This window comes from Monodelphis domestica, chromosome 7 (assembly GCF_027887165.1).
Source record: "Monodelphis domestica isolate mMonDom1 chromosome 7, mMonDom1.pri, whole genome shotgun sequence".
Classification (NCBI taxonomy): Eukaryota; Metazoa; Chordata; class Mammalia; order Didelphimorphia; family Didelphidae; genus Monodelphis; species Monodelphis domestica.
Genome location: NC_077233.1, coordinates 100,141,724 through 100,155,966, shown reverse-complemented (window position 1 = coordinate 100,155,966; position 14,243 = coordinate 100,141,724). Strand labels below are relative to the sequence as shown.

Genomic DNA, 14,243 nt, shown 5'->3' with positions numbered 1-14,243 from the left:
ATCTAACAACCCTATGAAGGAGGTACTATTATTATCTCTATTTTACAGATGAAAATACTGAATTTGAGAGAGATTAAGTAACTTGCTCAGGATCCTACAGCTAGCTAGTCAACATCTGAATCTGGATTAAGTTGTCCCAACTCCCAAGTTCTGGACTCTATCCACAAAGTTACTGCTTTGGTGATGATGCTGTCTAGTAGCCAATAGACTTCTAAAGCTAGGAATGATATTCCTCATTAAAAGAGCCTTAAATGAGCTGTGTCTTCCTCAAGTTTAATTCACTGTTGACTTGCTAAGATTTGATAGCACCTTGTAAGAGCTTGAGTGTTTTTTTAGCAGAAACTCCAATGCTTTGGGAGAACCAGACTGCTGTACATTGGGGATAGGGATTGACTTGGGAAGGACTAGAAGTACAAAAAGTGGTATGGGATACTACTAATTCAATTGAACCCTAAAAAGACTTGAATGCACCCAATGCTATTTATGCTATAGAAACTCTGACCCTTTCTAATATGAGGAGCTAGTATTAGCCATTGACTACCCAGTTCATTTTCTTCAAAAACTATAGTTTATCCTGGTATTTTTGGACCAGAAAAAACAAAATCCCAACAAAATACACCTTTTGGGGGGTGGGTGGGGTGGCTAATGTCAACACTGCAAGACCTGCAGCTGTTCTAAATGGATTCTAATCTTTCCATAAAACTGGTTTGGAGGATAATCATGTATCATTAGTGTTATCAATTTTCTGAAATCCTAAAAGCTAAAAATGCAACCCACAGATTTTGGTCAAACTACACTGTGTCCAAATGCATTAAATAGCACAAAAGGTGTTTTGATCAGCATGTTATACAACTCTAATCAATACCCCCTGGGGGACCGAGGCCATTAAAGGTTCACAGCAAATTAACAGTAAGAGCTAGCTGACAGGTGAATTACTTTGGACTCCTATAAAGCACTGTCAAATGTCAAGGGAGAAAAATAGAATTACCAGGTCTTCCTTTTGGTCAGGGGACAATTGCTAATGGAACAGACAAATCAGAAAGAACTGAGTGCACATGTATCTAGATGCCAGAGTATTTCAAGTGCACAGTGTTCCCATGCACTTGAAAACGAGGACCCTCCTAGACTCAGGGTCTTCTGCATTATAATATTTCTTGGCCTCTATTTAACTTTAGTGCTTTAAAAGTAGAATCCTAGAATGATGAAAAGAAGAACTGGGACGCCCTAGCAACAAAGAATGAAAGCACTGTGAGGACCCTTTAAACAGCGATATCAAACTCAAACAGAAACTGAGGCCCCTAAACCATATATAAGGATTCATGCAGCCACATATTGATCTAGAAAATCATATATTAATATTATCTACATTCTATTGTGTTAATGGGTTTGACATTTCTGACTTTAAACGCAGAATACCAGAGCAGGAAGGCACCTTAGAGTGCCAGAGTTGGAATTGCCTTGGTTCATCTCCATCTTCTTATAAAGGATGATACTAAGGGACAGGACCAGCTCACAGTCATCAAGTGACTTCATGGTGAAGCTGGGGCAGAGCCGAGGTTCTCTTGCCTACTAACCCAGTGCTCCTGCCTCTAGACAAGGACCATGGAACCCTTTGGCAGTCTGGTGAAACTTCTGGACCTTTTTGAAAATATATTTAAATATATAAAAGAGGGTCAGCTAGGTAACATAGTGGATAGAGCACCAGACCTGGAGTCAAGAGGACCTGGGTTCAAATATGAACTCAAACACTTCCTAGCTGTGTGACTTTGGACAACTCACTTAATGCTGATTGCTTGGCCCTTATTGCTCTTATGTCTTAGAACTGCTAAGATAGAAAGTAAGGGCTTATTACATATAAATATATATGTATATGTATATAAGATGAAATACATAGAAAATAAAGATGGAATGTTTTCCTCCATCAACATTCCTGATCCTGAAAATATAGAAACATGAATATATATGTGTATAAAAAAATACACAGGAAATAGATAGAATCATTTCCCCATACATATTCCTAATTCTGAAAATAAGTAAACATGAGTTTACATACATACAAATAAATCAATAAAATACATAGGAAATGGACGGAATGTTTTCCTCCATCCATGTTACTGACCTGAAAATATATAAATGTGAATTTATATATAATACATGGAAAATAGATGGAATGTTTCTCCCATTTACGTTCCTGGTCCTTTCAAGGTCTGTGAACATACAGTTCAATCATTCCGCAGTACAGTGGTCTTAAGAGGGTCTCACCTGGAAAAACCTGGGTTGTCATACGCAGCCTCTGCATTCTCTCCAACACTCACTGACATATTCCTGGCCCTATTGTTGTTGCTGTTGTTTCGACCCTTGTAGCCAAAGTGAGCAGCTTGCATATCTTCTAGTTCTTCGCTTCTGAGTTGGTACCAAAACTGCATATCTCTGGAAGGCCAAACAATAGCTTTAAAAAGTTGTCCGGCTGAACACATGCTGGAGAACCCACTAGGGACCCTCGTAACTGGCTTCTGTCTATGTACAAGGAAAAGAAGTGACAACCCTCTTCCATACCAGGTCTTTGCAATCCATTAGGGAGGCAGGATGGTGTAGCAGAAGAGTCCTTGGATTTGGATTCAGAATACCTGGCTTTGACTCTGAGTTCTGCCACTTACTAGCTATAAGTAATGATTTACAATTAGTAACTAGCTGTGAATTATCAGAGAATGATGATGGTGAAAATGCCACTTAGAATGCCTTACTTCTCTCATTTGATTCTCATTCTATCCCTCTGAGAAAGGCAGATGAGGTGGTATCTGTGTCTTATAGAAGAGGAAACCGAGGCTCACTTTTAGTTAAAGAAAAAAATATTTTGGCAGGAATCTTATAAAGAAAACTGTTGCTAAATCACAACCCTTCTGTCAAAGCTCTTGTCTGAAGATGGTTTGGATAAGAACAGTCTGACTTCAGATTGCTGCAAATTCCCCATCTCCCCAAACTTGTTTACTGCACCCCAGGAAGGCTTTCTGCATCTGCCGATTTAGCTTTCTCAAAGGGATAGGGAAGCATCACTATAGCTGAATTTGAGGAGTGGGTAGAAACAGTGGGAGAGACTAGGTCTAGCACTGCATTGGGAGACAGAAGGGCTGGTTTTCGAATGCTGCCTTGGATACTTACAAGCTTTAGGACCACAGTAATGTCTCTTAACTTCTCTGCAGCCTCAGTTTCTTTGTTGGTAAAATAGAGATAAGTAAAATTTAGTGCTGGATGCAGATCCAGAAAATTCTGGGCTCAAATCTTGCCCAACCCGTAGTTTCTTAGTGTTTCTAGAGCCTCAATTTTCTCACTGATAAAATAGGGATTATACTCATAGTATCTATTTCATAGGATTGTTGTGAGGCTCAAATGAGAAAAAAATATATGTATACACACATAAATATGTAATATATACATCTATCTTTATCTATCTTTGTCATTTTGCAAACTTCAAAGTGCTACATAAATTTAAAGTCATAAGCTATGTAATTATTATAATGACTAAGCTTGGCCCCAGAGAAGAGCTGATAATACACCTCCTTTCCTTCAGTGCAAAGGCAGAGGACTATGGGTATAGAATATTGAATATGGGGTCAGATATAGGTAGTTTGTTTTAAATTCTTTTTTCCTTCTCTTTTGAAATCTTTCTTACAAAGGATAGCTTCTCCCTGCCTCCTTCCATCTCCATCACCCTAACATGCTCCTTCTTAAGCTGACTCTGAAAATACAGAAACATGGTAGAATCTGAAAATTTTGGTCCTCAGTCACATCAGGATGTACATTTCAATCATTGCCCTTACATGAATAGCTGTGATTGAGGCTACTGCTAAAAATCCCTGATGCTGTATGGAAGTAACAAGAAATATTTTTTCTGAACACCAGTGAAACTTAATGAAAATGAAATAGATCAGTAGCTGCTGTGGCTCCCTCTTGTGGTGATCCCCAAACCCAAGGCGGTCTAGCTGGTCAGTTGATGGATGCCCTCAGTTCTGCTCAGATCAAGAGCATAACTACTGTATGAATGAATGAATGAATGAATGAATATGCTATACATCTTGGTCAGTCACCTTGAAATTATGGGTGTGAAGTTCCTGGGGACCCAGAGCTAAAAAGAATCTAGGAATGATTCCTTGCACTGCCAACTGGAAAAAACTACTCTAAATAGTGAGGTTTATGAATCATAGAATCTAAAATAGGAAAGTGCCTTGGGAGCATCTACCCTGGCTTGTACTTGACTAATTTTCTAATTTCTAATTTTGTTCTAATGTGAAATTCTAAATATTTAATACAAAAGAACCAAGAAATTAAAAATAACCAAGAAACATTTTGCTTGGCATCCTCCAATGGGGGGAAGGGGGGGAGGAGGAGAGAGACAGCTGGATAGCACAGTGGACTGAGATTCAGGCCCAGAGATAAGAGGTCCTGAATTCAAATCTGGCCTCAGACACTTTTCTAAGTTGTGTGTCCCTGGACAAGTCACTTACCCCTTATTCCCTAGCCCTTACCATTCTTCCGCCTTGGAACCCAAACTGATATTTTGTCCTCTTGAATAGAAAGGCATTACCTTATTTTGGCTGCCAGAGTATTATACTATTGCTCATATTCAGTTTCCAGTCAGCTAAAAACTCTAGATCTTTTTCACAGAAACTGTTGTCTAGCCATATTTTCTGCTGTTTATGGTTGTAAGAATGATTATTTGAATCTAAATGTAGAATTTGATAGTTGTCCCTATTAAAGCAATCTTATTTTACTTGGCTCAGTATTCTAGCCCACTGAGATCTTGTGGTATCTGGACCCTGTATTTTTTGTTATCTGCATTTGACAAGATTGATGAGATCTTTGTGACTTGCACATAGTAAGTGATTAATACATGCTTGTTGACTGATGAATAAATACTTAATGACCTTCCCCTAGTCTGCCTCAGCCAGCACTATGATGGAGAACTAGAGTCCTTATCATCTGCTACCCACACCCCTTTTGCCTGGATCTCACCAGGCTGACTTCCATTCCCACTTCTCAATATCAACTCAAAGAGTCTCATGCTACTCAGTTCCACATTTTCTGGTCAGGGACCATCTGGCATGCCATTGTTCTCCAACGTCTGTGGGACCTTACCATTTGCCTTGCTGCTTTGCCTGCCAGGCCCTAAATACCTCCTGGTCTTTTCATCTGCCATGAAGCTGAGCCTTCCTTTATATATTATCTTTCCTAATTAACATGTGAGCTCCCTGAGAGCAGACTGTCTGGTCTTTCTATTTGTGACCCAAGCACTTAGCATAATAGTGCTTGGCATGTAGTAAATACTTAATGAGTGCTTTTCTATTTCATTCTATTGACTAAATTAATCTATACCGTATCCAAATAATTGATTAAAATGTTGACATTGTAGGATCAAGGAAAAATCCCCAAAGCATTCAGCTAGAGACCTCCCTGACTACACATTGTGCCTAGTCATCTGACAAGTTCCAAATATTTCTTATTTTGCTATAATGTAGTCCAGTATATCTTATCTACAAGGAGAACATAAGAGAGTTACTTATATGCTTTGCTGTTATCTAATTAGGTGTCTATAGCATTTCCTTAATCTAATACTTGTCTGTTTGTAAAAAAAAACACAAAACAAGTTAGTTTGTTCTTGATGAGAACATGCTGGATTTTGGTGATCACTGCTTCCCTTTATTACTACTCACACGCCCTTTCCTTAATACTGCATTCTAAAACTTTTCTAAGACTAGAAGTCAAGCTCACTGGTCTATAGTATGCTTTCTCTCTAGTAATCTTGCTCTCAAATCTTCCACCTTCCCTATCCATTGGTTCCTTCCCTACTGTCTTCAAAGATGCACTTCTCCCTATCTTTAAAAAACTTTCTTCTCCTTTATCATTTTTCTGCTGCTCTCCTCCAAGATAGTCTTCATTCTCTGAGTTTTCATGACAATGCTCTCTTCTGGTTCTCCTACCTGTCTGACTGCTCCTCCTCAGTTTCCCTTGCCGACTTTTCATCTATATCATGTCCCCTAACTGTGGAGGTTCCCCAAGGTTCTACCCTGGGAACTCTTCTCTTTTCTCCATATACTCTCTCTTTTGATAAGCTCATCAGGTTCCATCTTTATACAGATGACTCGCAGGTCTACAAATCCAACCTCAGTCTCTCCTTTGAGCTTCAGTCCTTTAGCACCAGTTGCCTATTGAACATTTCAAACTAGATGTCCCAAGACATTTCAACTTAGTATGTTCCAAACCGAACTTTTCCTTCCTTTTTCTAATATTTCCTATTTCTGTCAAAGGCACCATCATCCTCCCAGTTTCCTAAGTTCTTGGTTTCTTCATTAATCTGGACTCCTCTACTTCACCCCATATATCTAATCAATTGCCAGTTCACCTCCATGGTGTCATTGGTCCCCTTTGAAAACAAAAGATGAACAATAACAATCCATATCATTTCTATCTTCGAAAACTGACCTTTCCCTTTTCCTCACATAACTACCACAGCCTCATCACTTCTTGCCTACATCATAAAATAGCCTCCTTGCTTCAAATCTTTCCTTCAAGCCATCCTACACACTATAATTTTCCTTCACTTAAACCCGACTACGTGACTTTCCTACTCTATTGCAATGGCTTTCTCTTGCCTCTAGGACAGAATATAAATTTCTCTGTATAGCTTTTAAAGCTCTTCATAACCTGGCCCCATCATTTCCCCTGTTCCCTCGATTCTGGTCATTCTGGTCTTCTTTCTGTTCCTCACACATGACACCCCATCTCCAATCTCCATGCCTTTGTATTGGCCATCCTACATGGCCAGAAAGTACTCCCTCCTGACTTCTGCCTCACAGTGGCCCTCCCTTCCTTTAAGAGGTGACTCTGGCACTATCTTCTTTCTACGTGAAGCCTTTCTTGATCTCTCAACTGCTATAGCCTCCCTCTGAAACTGTCTTTCATTTAACTACTCTCTAAATAGTTATATTTATTAACTTTATTGATACAGTGTATATATATGTAATATGTACTTGTTTTTCTCCCCCAGTAGGATATAAGCTCTTTGGGAACAGGGGTTACTTCAATCTTTGTATTTGAATCCTCACTGCCCAGTACATAGTGGCCTCCTAATAAATCTTTCTTCTTCTTTTTTATATAAAACCTTTACTTTCCATCTTAGAATCACTACTTTGTATTGGTTCCAAGGCAGAAGAGCAGTAAGGGCTAGGCAATGGGGGTTAAGTGACTTGTTCAGGGTCGCACAGCTGGGAAGTGTCTGAGACCAAATTTGATCCTAGAACTTCTCATCTTTAGGCCTGGCTCTCTTTGTCACCTAGCTGCCTCCATAAATATTTCTTAATCTCTTGATTGATAGTTTGCAAAATTCTCCTTGCTCCATTTTTTGGAAAATCAGGACAATATTTGACCTTCCTTGATCCCGTGGCACCTCTCTTGCAGCAGCAACTCAGCAATCACAGCTAGCAATTCTTTTTAGGACACTAGGACATGGTTCATCCAGACTTGCCAACTCAACTCCTCACTTTACTGGGTGACAACTAACCAAGTTTATTCTCATTGAAAGTTAAAAGAGAAGGAAATTAGGAGTTGAGCAACTTCGCTTTCTTTCCTTCATCTTTTATCATCATCTTCCTACCCACTTTCTTTTTTTCTTTTTTTGCTAGGCAATACAGTAGATAGAGAGTGCCAGGCCTGAAGTCAAGAAGGCCCAAATTAAAATCCAATCAAAGATACTAACTAGCTGTTTGACCTTGGGTAAGTCACTTAACTTCTGTTTGCCTCAGATGCCTCAACTATAAAATGGGAATGACAGCACCTATGTTACAGGATTGTTGTGAGGATTAAATGAGATAACATCTGTAAAGTGCTCAGCACAGTTCCTGCCACATAGTAGGCACTATATAAATGCTAGCTTTTATCATATTATGCCCAATATTGCTCTAAAACAATAATCCTTCAAGTGTGGTCTGCAGACCCCTGAGGGTCCTTGATACCCTTTTTAACAATCTACAAGAGAAAAACTTTTTTTATAGCAATACTAAGATGTTTTAATTTCTAATATGGTAAATATTGACAGAGATAATCCATATACGCAAAAACTCTATGAGGGGAGGGGTCAACACATTTTTTTTTTAAGACTGTAAAGGGCTCCTGAGACCAAAAAGATGGAGAACTATTATTGCACTAAAACAAAAGAATAGCCCACAATTCTGTATGATATTCTGAATATTCATTGCTAGTCTCAGCTCATTCTAGGCCAGTGATTCCCAATATTTTTTGTTCCTGAACCTTTTTCAAAAGCAACCAAAAAAAAAGTGTTGTCAGCCCCTGGGGGTATTTAACATACTACTCATTCTCTTTCAATTATTTGCTCCTTAAGGCACTGTAAAAGAATTTTTAGTGAGAACTCAGGGTCATGCTTGGAGCCAGGTAAGAGCTGTTGTTTAAATTTCAGGGTAAGCATTTCTATTTTAGAAACTGACAAATGCTACAAATTAGGGCTCGATTGTCTCAACTTAAAGAAATGGAGAAGGTGCTAGTAAGGAAGATTAAACTAAAGTGTGTCATGCATCTTTCTCTTTTTTTTGTTTTTGTTTTTTTGGAGAGCTGGTTCTGAAACATTTATCAGCATACCACTGTGCAAATCCCTTGGACCATCATCAAGAATCCACAAGGAGTTCATAAATCACTTAATGGAAACCACTGTTCTAGGCTCTAGCACCGCTGACACAATTCTTACAGGACTGTGTGTAAAATTTTTAAATCTGTCCGTAGTTACTTTCTCTTGCTTCTGGCTTCATCTTTCATTTAAAAATCTAAATTGGCATATGAGTAAATATATACATATATTGCTCCTCTTTTCCCTTTTCAGAATAATTTCTGCTTAGAGTATTCAGAATTTTACTCTTCAGACCGTCCTATACTCTCTGGATCTGACTCCCTCTATAGAATTTTAATCTACGAGGTCCTACTCATTTTTGCTCTCAATCCTTTAAAATCATATCCCTTGGAATTTTGGGTGCTTTATCAGGTTATGTCCAGCTTATTTCTTCATTATCATAAATTCTAAGATAGAGTGGACACATCCCCTCAAGGTTCCCCATAATTTCTATTAAAAAAAAAACAACCTGTCATTCCTCTGTTGGTGGGAATCAGGTCAATGGTTCCTTCACCTTGTGACAAGATGCCTTCTGTTTCTGACTATAGATAGTCTTCACCCAAATGCTCTCCCAACCATGCTTTTCTCTTCCTGCTTCTTGAATTTTTTATAGAATTACATCATCTTAATATAGAGTGTTATTCAATTTCCTTTTCCTTAATATTTTATCTGAAATAAAGCACATTTCCTTCCTTCCTTCCTCTCTTTCTCTTCCTTCCTTCATCTCTTTCCTTCCTTCTTCTCTTTCCTTCCTCCCTCCTTTTTCTTCTGACCTAGGTTGGAAGTATAAGGGTTAAACAAGGGCCTTGTCTCACTTTGATGGGCCTGCTCTGTTTCCAAACAGGGCTGGTTCACCTCCCCACAGGCAGCCTGGTTGCCCCTGTGCTCTCAAGAGCTCCCCATTTTAGTGTAGTATTCTTGTAGACTTATAATCAGCTTAGCCATTGAAGCTCAGAACCTCTGAATTCTAGAGATCCACCAGCCTTGTACTCCATGGTAGATAGGGATTGATCACATGGTTTGATGGGAATGGGTTAGGGATTTTGTTAAAAGATTACTCTGTTGCAAATATGAATAACATGGAAATAAGTTTTGATAAATGATACATGTATAACTCAGTAGAATTCCTCTTCAGCTCTGGGAGGGGAGAAGAAAGGGGGAGAGAGAAAATGAATCATGTAACCATGGAAAAACATTCTAAATTAATTAATTAATTGAAAAGAAAAAAACTACACGCCAGGTATGGCAGGTATTGTTTCCTTCCTACCAAGTCTCAAAGATATTTGTAGAACAAACCTGCCTTCTAGCATTACCCTCTGTATGCATGCTTTGTAAATTTTTTCATCTTTTAGTATTGGTTCTCTTCTTTAACAGATGTCTTGGGTATTTCTTAAACAATAAGCAGACAGGGGGGCAGCTGGGTGGCTCAGTGGATTGAGAGTCAGGCCTAGAGATGGGAGGTCCTAGGTTCAAATCTGGCCTCAACCACTCCCTACTTGTGTGATCCTGGCCCAAGTCACTAGGCAACTTCCCACTGCCTCTCCCTTACTGCTCTTCTGCCTTAAAACCAATATATAGTATTGATTCTAGGATGGAAAATAAGGGTTTAAAAAAAATAGAAGGGAAGGAAAATAAAATCTTTCTCCCAAATCTTAGGATTGCTACAAACTCTATAGCCTCTGGGTTTGAATGGTATAATAATGGCTAGATTTGGCATCAGGATTGAATTTCTGCTCTGCTATTTATTATCCAAAAGACCTGTGGCCAATCGCTAACCCCGCCCTAGGCTTCTGGTTCTTCTATAAAATATTCTTATATAAAAGGAGGAGTTTGGACTAGATGCTCTCCAAGATCCCTTACAGCTCTGACTCTTGTGATTCCAAGATGATGTACCTTTCAGTTTGACGCCGTTCGTTCTTCTTTACACACTTGAGGAGACAACAGGTTAAAAATGCGACGGACATCAGCAGGATGATGGCACAGCTTATAATGGACGCGATCACAGCAACCTTAAACCCAAAGGTTTCATAGACGGGTAGAGCTGTACAAATGGGGAACGGACACGGAAACAATTTACAAGGTATCACAGGACTGATGAAAATGAGTTCATTTTTCAACTTCCCACAGAGCCCTGTTTTACCTTAGAGAAGATTTCCTATAAAGGGAAACATTAGGCTGCCAGCCACAAAGGCCCCTGGAATGCTTTGCTTGGGCTTCCAGGGGAGGCATTCTGCAACGCTGATGTTGCCTGGTCCAGCAATTTGTTGGCACAAATGAAGGGAACATTCGTCTCTCTAGGGCTCCTTAGCTGGAAAGCACCGTCAGATCAAATGCCATTGCCCTCCCCATCCCTTTCAACTGGCATAAGCCTATCCCAGGAAACCCTGGCGCTAGTTCTGTCAGTCTATCACAAATGTCGCTATTTCCAGATGGAGCAGCTGTTTGCCTGCCAGCTGATCCTGCAGTGATCAATGCTGGCTGGAGCCAGCCTGGACCTTATACGGTAAGATTGTGCTTCATTGGCTTTCTCTCAAGTCCAGAGCCCGGTGTTCACTTCAAGACCTCAATTGTCTATGTTCACCCCAAAGTGATCAGTCTTGAGAACCAAAATTTATATAATCCAAACTGGGGGTAGAGTGACAATGGAGAGAGCATTAAACCATGTAGCTTACTAGTGCCAAGTTGTTTAGACTCACCAAGTTTTGGTATCTTAGCTATAAAATGTAGATAAATGTAGATACCTGCTTCTCCTAGGTGTATTGTTACTGTCAATTGAGATAATGAAGGAGAAAGACCTTTTTAGGTGGCAAAGCCCCATACAAGTCAGAGTATTCACTATTCTTACACTGGGAATAGTTCCTGTTCAAAGACGTTTCATTTTCATAGGGTACTACCTGCTGGATACCACAGCAAGGGTGGTGAAGATTTCCTGATGAACACAGAATTAATACATAAGGAGACAAATATTCCTTTTAAAAAAAATTCTTACTTTCTGACTTAATATCAATTCTAAGATAGAAGGGTGGCAAGGGCTAGCCAATAGGGGTTAAATGACTTGCCTAGGAAGTGTGTGAGGTCAGACGTGTACCTGGGTCCTACCAATTTCAGGCATAGCACTCTAGGCTAGCTGTTGAGATAATTTTCTTTTTTCATTTTATTTTATGTTTATGATCATACAAAACACATTTCCATATTGGTCATTGTTGTAAGAGCACACTCATATAAAACCAAAACCCAAAATAAAGTAATAAATACACTAATGTGAAAGATAGTATTCTTTGATCCACAACCATCCAACTCTAACAACTTTTTCTCTAGTGGTTGATAGTATTTCCTGTCATAAGTCTTTCAAGGTTGTCCCAGATCACTTATGAGAAAGAATGCTATCCACATCCAGAGAAAGAACTGTGGGAGTAGAAATACAGAAGAAAAACAACTGCTTGATTACATAGTTTGATGAGGATATGATTGGGGATGTAGACTCGATCTCTCTAGTGCAAATATTAATAATATGGAAATGGGTCTCGAGAAATGACACATGTAAAACCCAGTGGAATTGCTTGTTGGCTCCAGGAGGGGGGGGGGGGGTGGGAGGAAGGGAGGGAAAGAACATGATTCATGTAACTATGGAAAAATATTCTTAATTAATTAATTAAATTTTTTAGAAAATTGTCCCAGATCATTACATTGCTAAGAGTAATCAACTTTTCACAGTTGATCATCATACAATATTGCTATTATTGTGTACAGTGTTCTTTCCCAGTTCCACTTATTTCACTCTATAAGTTCATGTAGATCTTTCCAGCTTTTTCTGAAATCATCTTGGTTATCATTTCTTATAGCACAATAGTATTCCATCACTAACATGTACCACAATTTGTTCGGCCATTCCCCAACTGATGGACGTCCTCTCAATTTCCAATTCTTTGCTACTACGAAAAGAACTATTGAGACAAATATTCTTAAGGGATATCTCTATCAGACTGTAGTAGCCTGATGAATGTCTTGTTTCCATTCTAGAAATGTGTCTAAAATACAAAGCACTTCCCATCTAGAGTCTAGAATCAAAGAGCTACCCATCATTTGTAGGCCATTAGCATGTTGGCTTTTCTAAGAATACAGCTCTTAGCCATGAGCTAAGATTTCAGATTGGTGACTTCTTGACATCAGAGACAACAACAATCACATCCTAAAGAGATCTATAAATGGAAGCCATTATTTTGAATATCTTCCACTTAAGTTTTCCTCTGAAGTTTGATTGTGGTTTGGAGGTGACATTGGGTTCTTGAATGACAACCACATATAAGTTCTGGCATATCCTAACCACACAGAAAGTCTTCAAGTACATGCCTGCCATGAACTATCACCTGAAAGTCAGCCTGGGAACCTTCAGAGAAGTTGATAACCAGGTTGACCATAGAGTGATGATTTTTCTCTGTTATAGCCACGATGGAAGATTGTCTGTTTCCTGAGTTATAGTGGGCTTGTGGTCTGTGTTGGTGAAGGGATTATACAGACTAATGAAATCACCTATACCTAATGTAAATATTCTTCTGTAAAAAAGCAGAAAGACCTAGATGCATCCTTCTAGGAGGAAAGGTGAAGATGTTTTGTCTGAAACTAACCAAATCATCAACCTGAGAAAATAGGGAAATGGCAGGTATAACTAGATGCTGGACCTGGGAAAGATGTTCAATAGCCATTGGTTCCAAAGGATATAGATATATATATATATATCCCCTCCTCCCCCAATACTGCCAATGAATTGAGGGCAAGGGCATGCCAAAATAGGATTCAGATCCAACAAAGAATGTGAGTTTTACACACAAAAAACAATCATGTAGGGTATCCTGTGGTACCAAAATCCAGAAGGCTGGACAATTGATATATATCTTTAAAAAACTTTACCTTCTGTCTTAAAATCAATACTATATATTGGTTCTAAGGCAAAAGAGTGGTTAAGAGCTACAAAATGGGGATTGAATGACTTGCCCAAGGTCACACAGGTAGGAAGTGTCTTGAGTCCAGAATTGAACCCAGAATTGAAGATATTAAAAATGACCTAGTCTAATACCAAGGAAGTTAAATGACTTGCCAAGGACCCCACAGAGATAGTAGATGTTAAAGGTTGGATATGAATCCAGTTCCCTTACTGTAGAACCAGCATTCTTTCCTCTATACCACTGGAATGAAAGAGGAAGAATCAGGTGAGAAGTCAGGTAAGGCAGAAAGCTGACTAACTTTCCCTGTGGTTTGTGTTTGCCCCTGGAAAAAGGCCAGTGCCCTGGGTATTACTACAAGTCTCTGTAGCTGTCTTAAGTCACAGTATACACTGGAGAGCAGGGGAATGATGATGCTATTGACAAGGTCAATGACAACTTAATTCTTAAAACACTTTCTGAACTGTTGGAGTATAAATGATGGTTATAACATATGATTTATTACTTGACTATTTGCATATATGACTTGGGGTTTTGGTTTTACAAAATTATTCACCAACAAAATTGAGTAATATGGAAATGTGTTTTGCTTGACATACATATATAACCCATGTATAAAAAAATAAAGGGCT

General features: G+C 39.0%; 1 protein-coding gene across 1 annotated transcript in view; it reads right to left on the bottom strand.

The window, feature by feature from the left end:
* The window catches only part of SUSD3 (sushi domain containing 3), a 79,652-nt gene that overhangs the window by 2,143 nt on the left and 63,266 nt on the right, over positions 1–14,243 (bottom strand). The window contains exons 3-4 of the mRNA XM_007499674.3: positions 10,565–10,712; positions 2,263–2,430 (exon numbers count right to left, since the gene is read on the bottom strand). Of these exons, the coding sequence (XP_007499736.1) occupies positions 2,263–2,430; positions 10,565–10,712 (316 nt within the window). The remainder of the gene's footprint in view (positions 1–2,262; positions 2,431–10,564; positions 10,713–14,243) is intronic.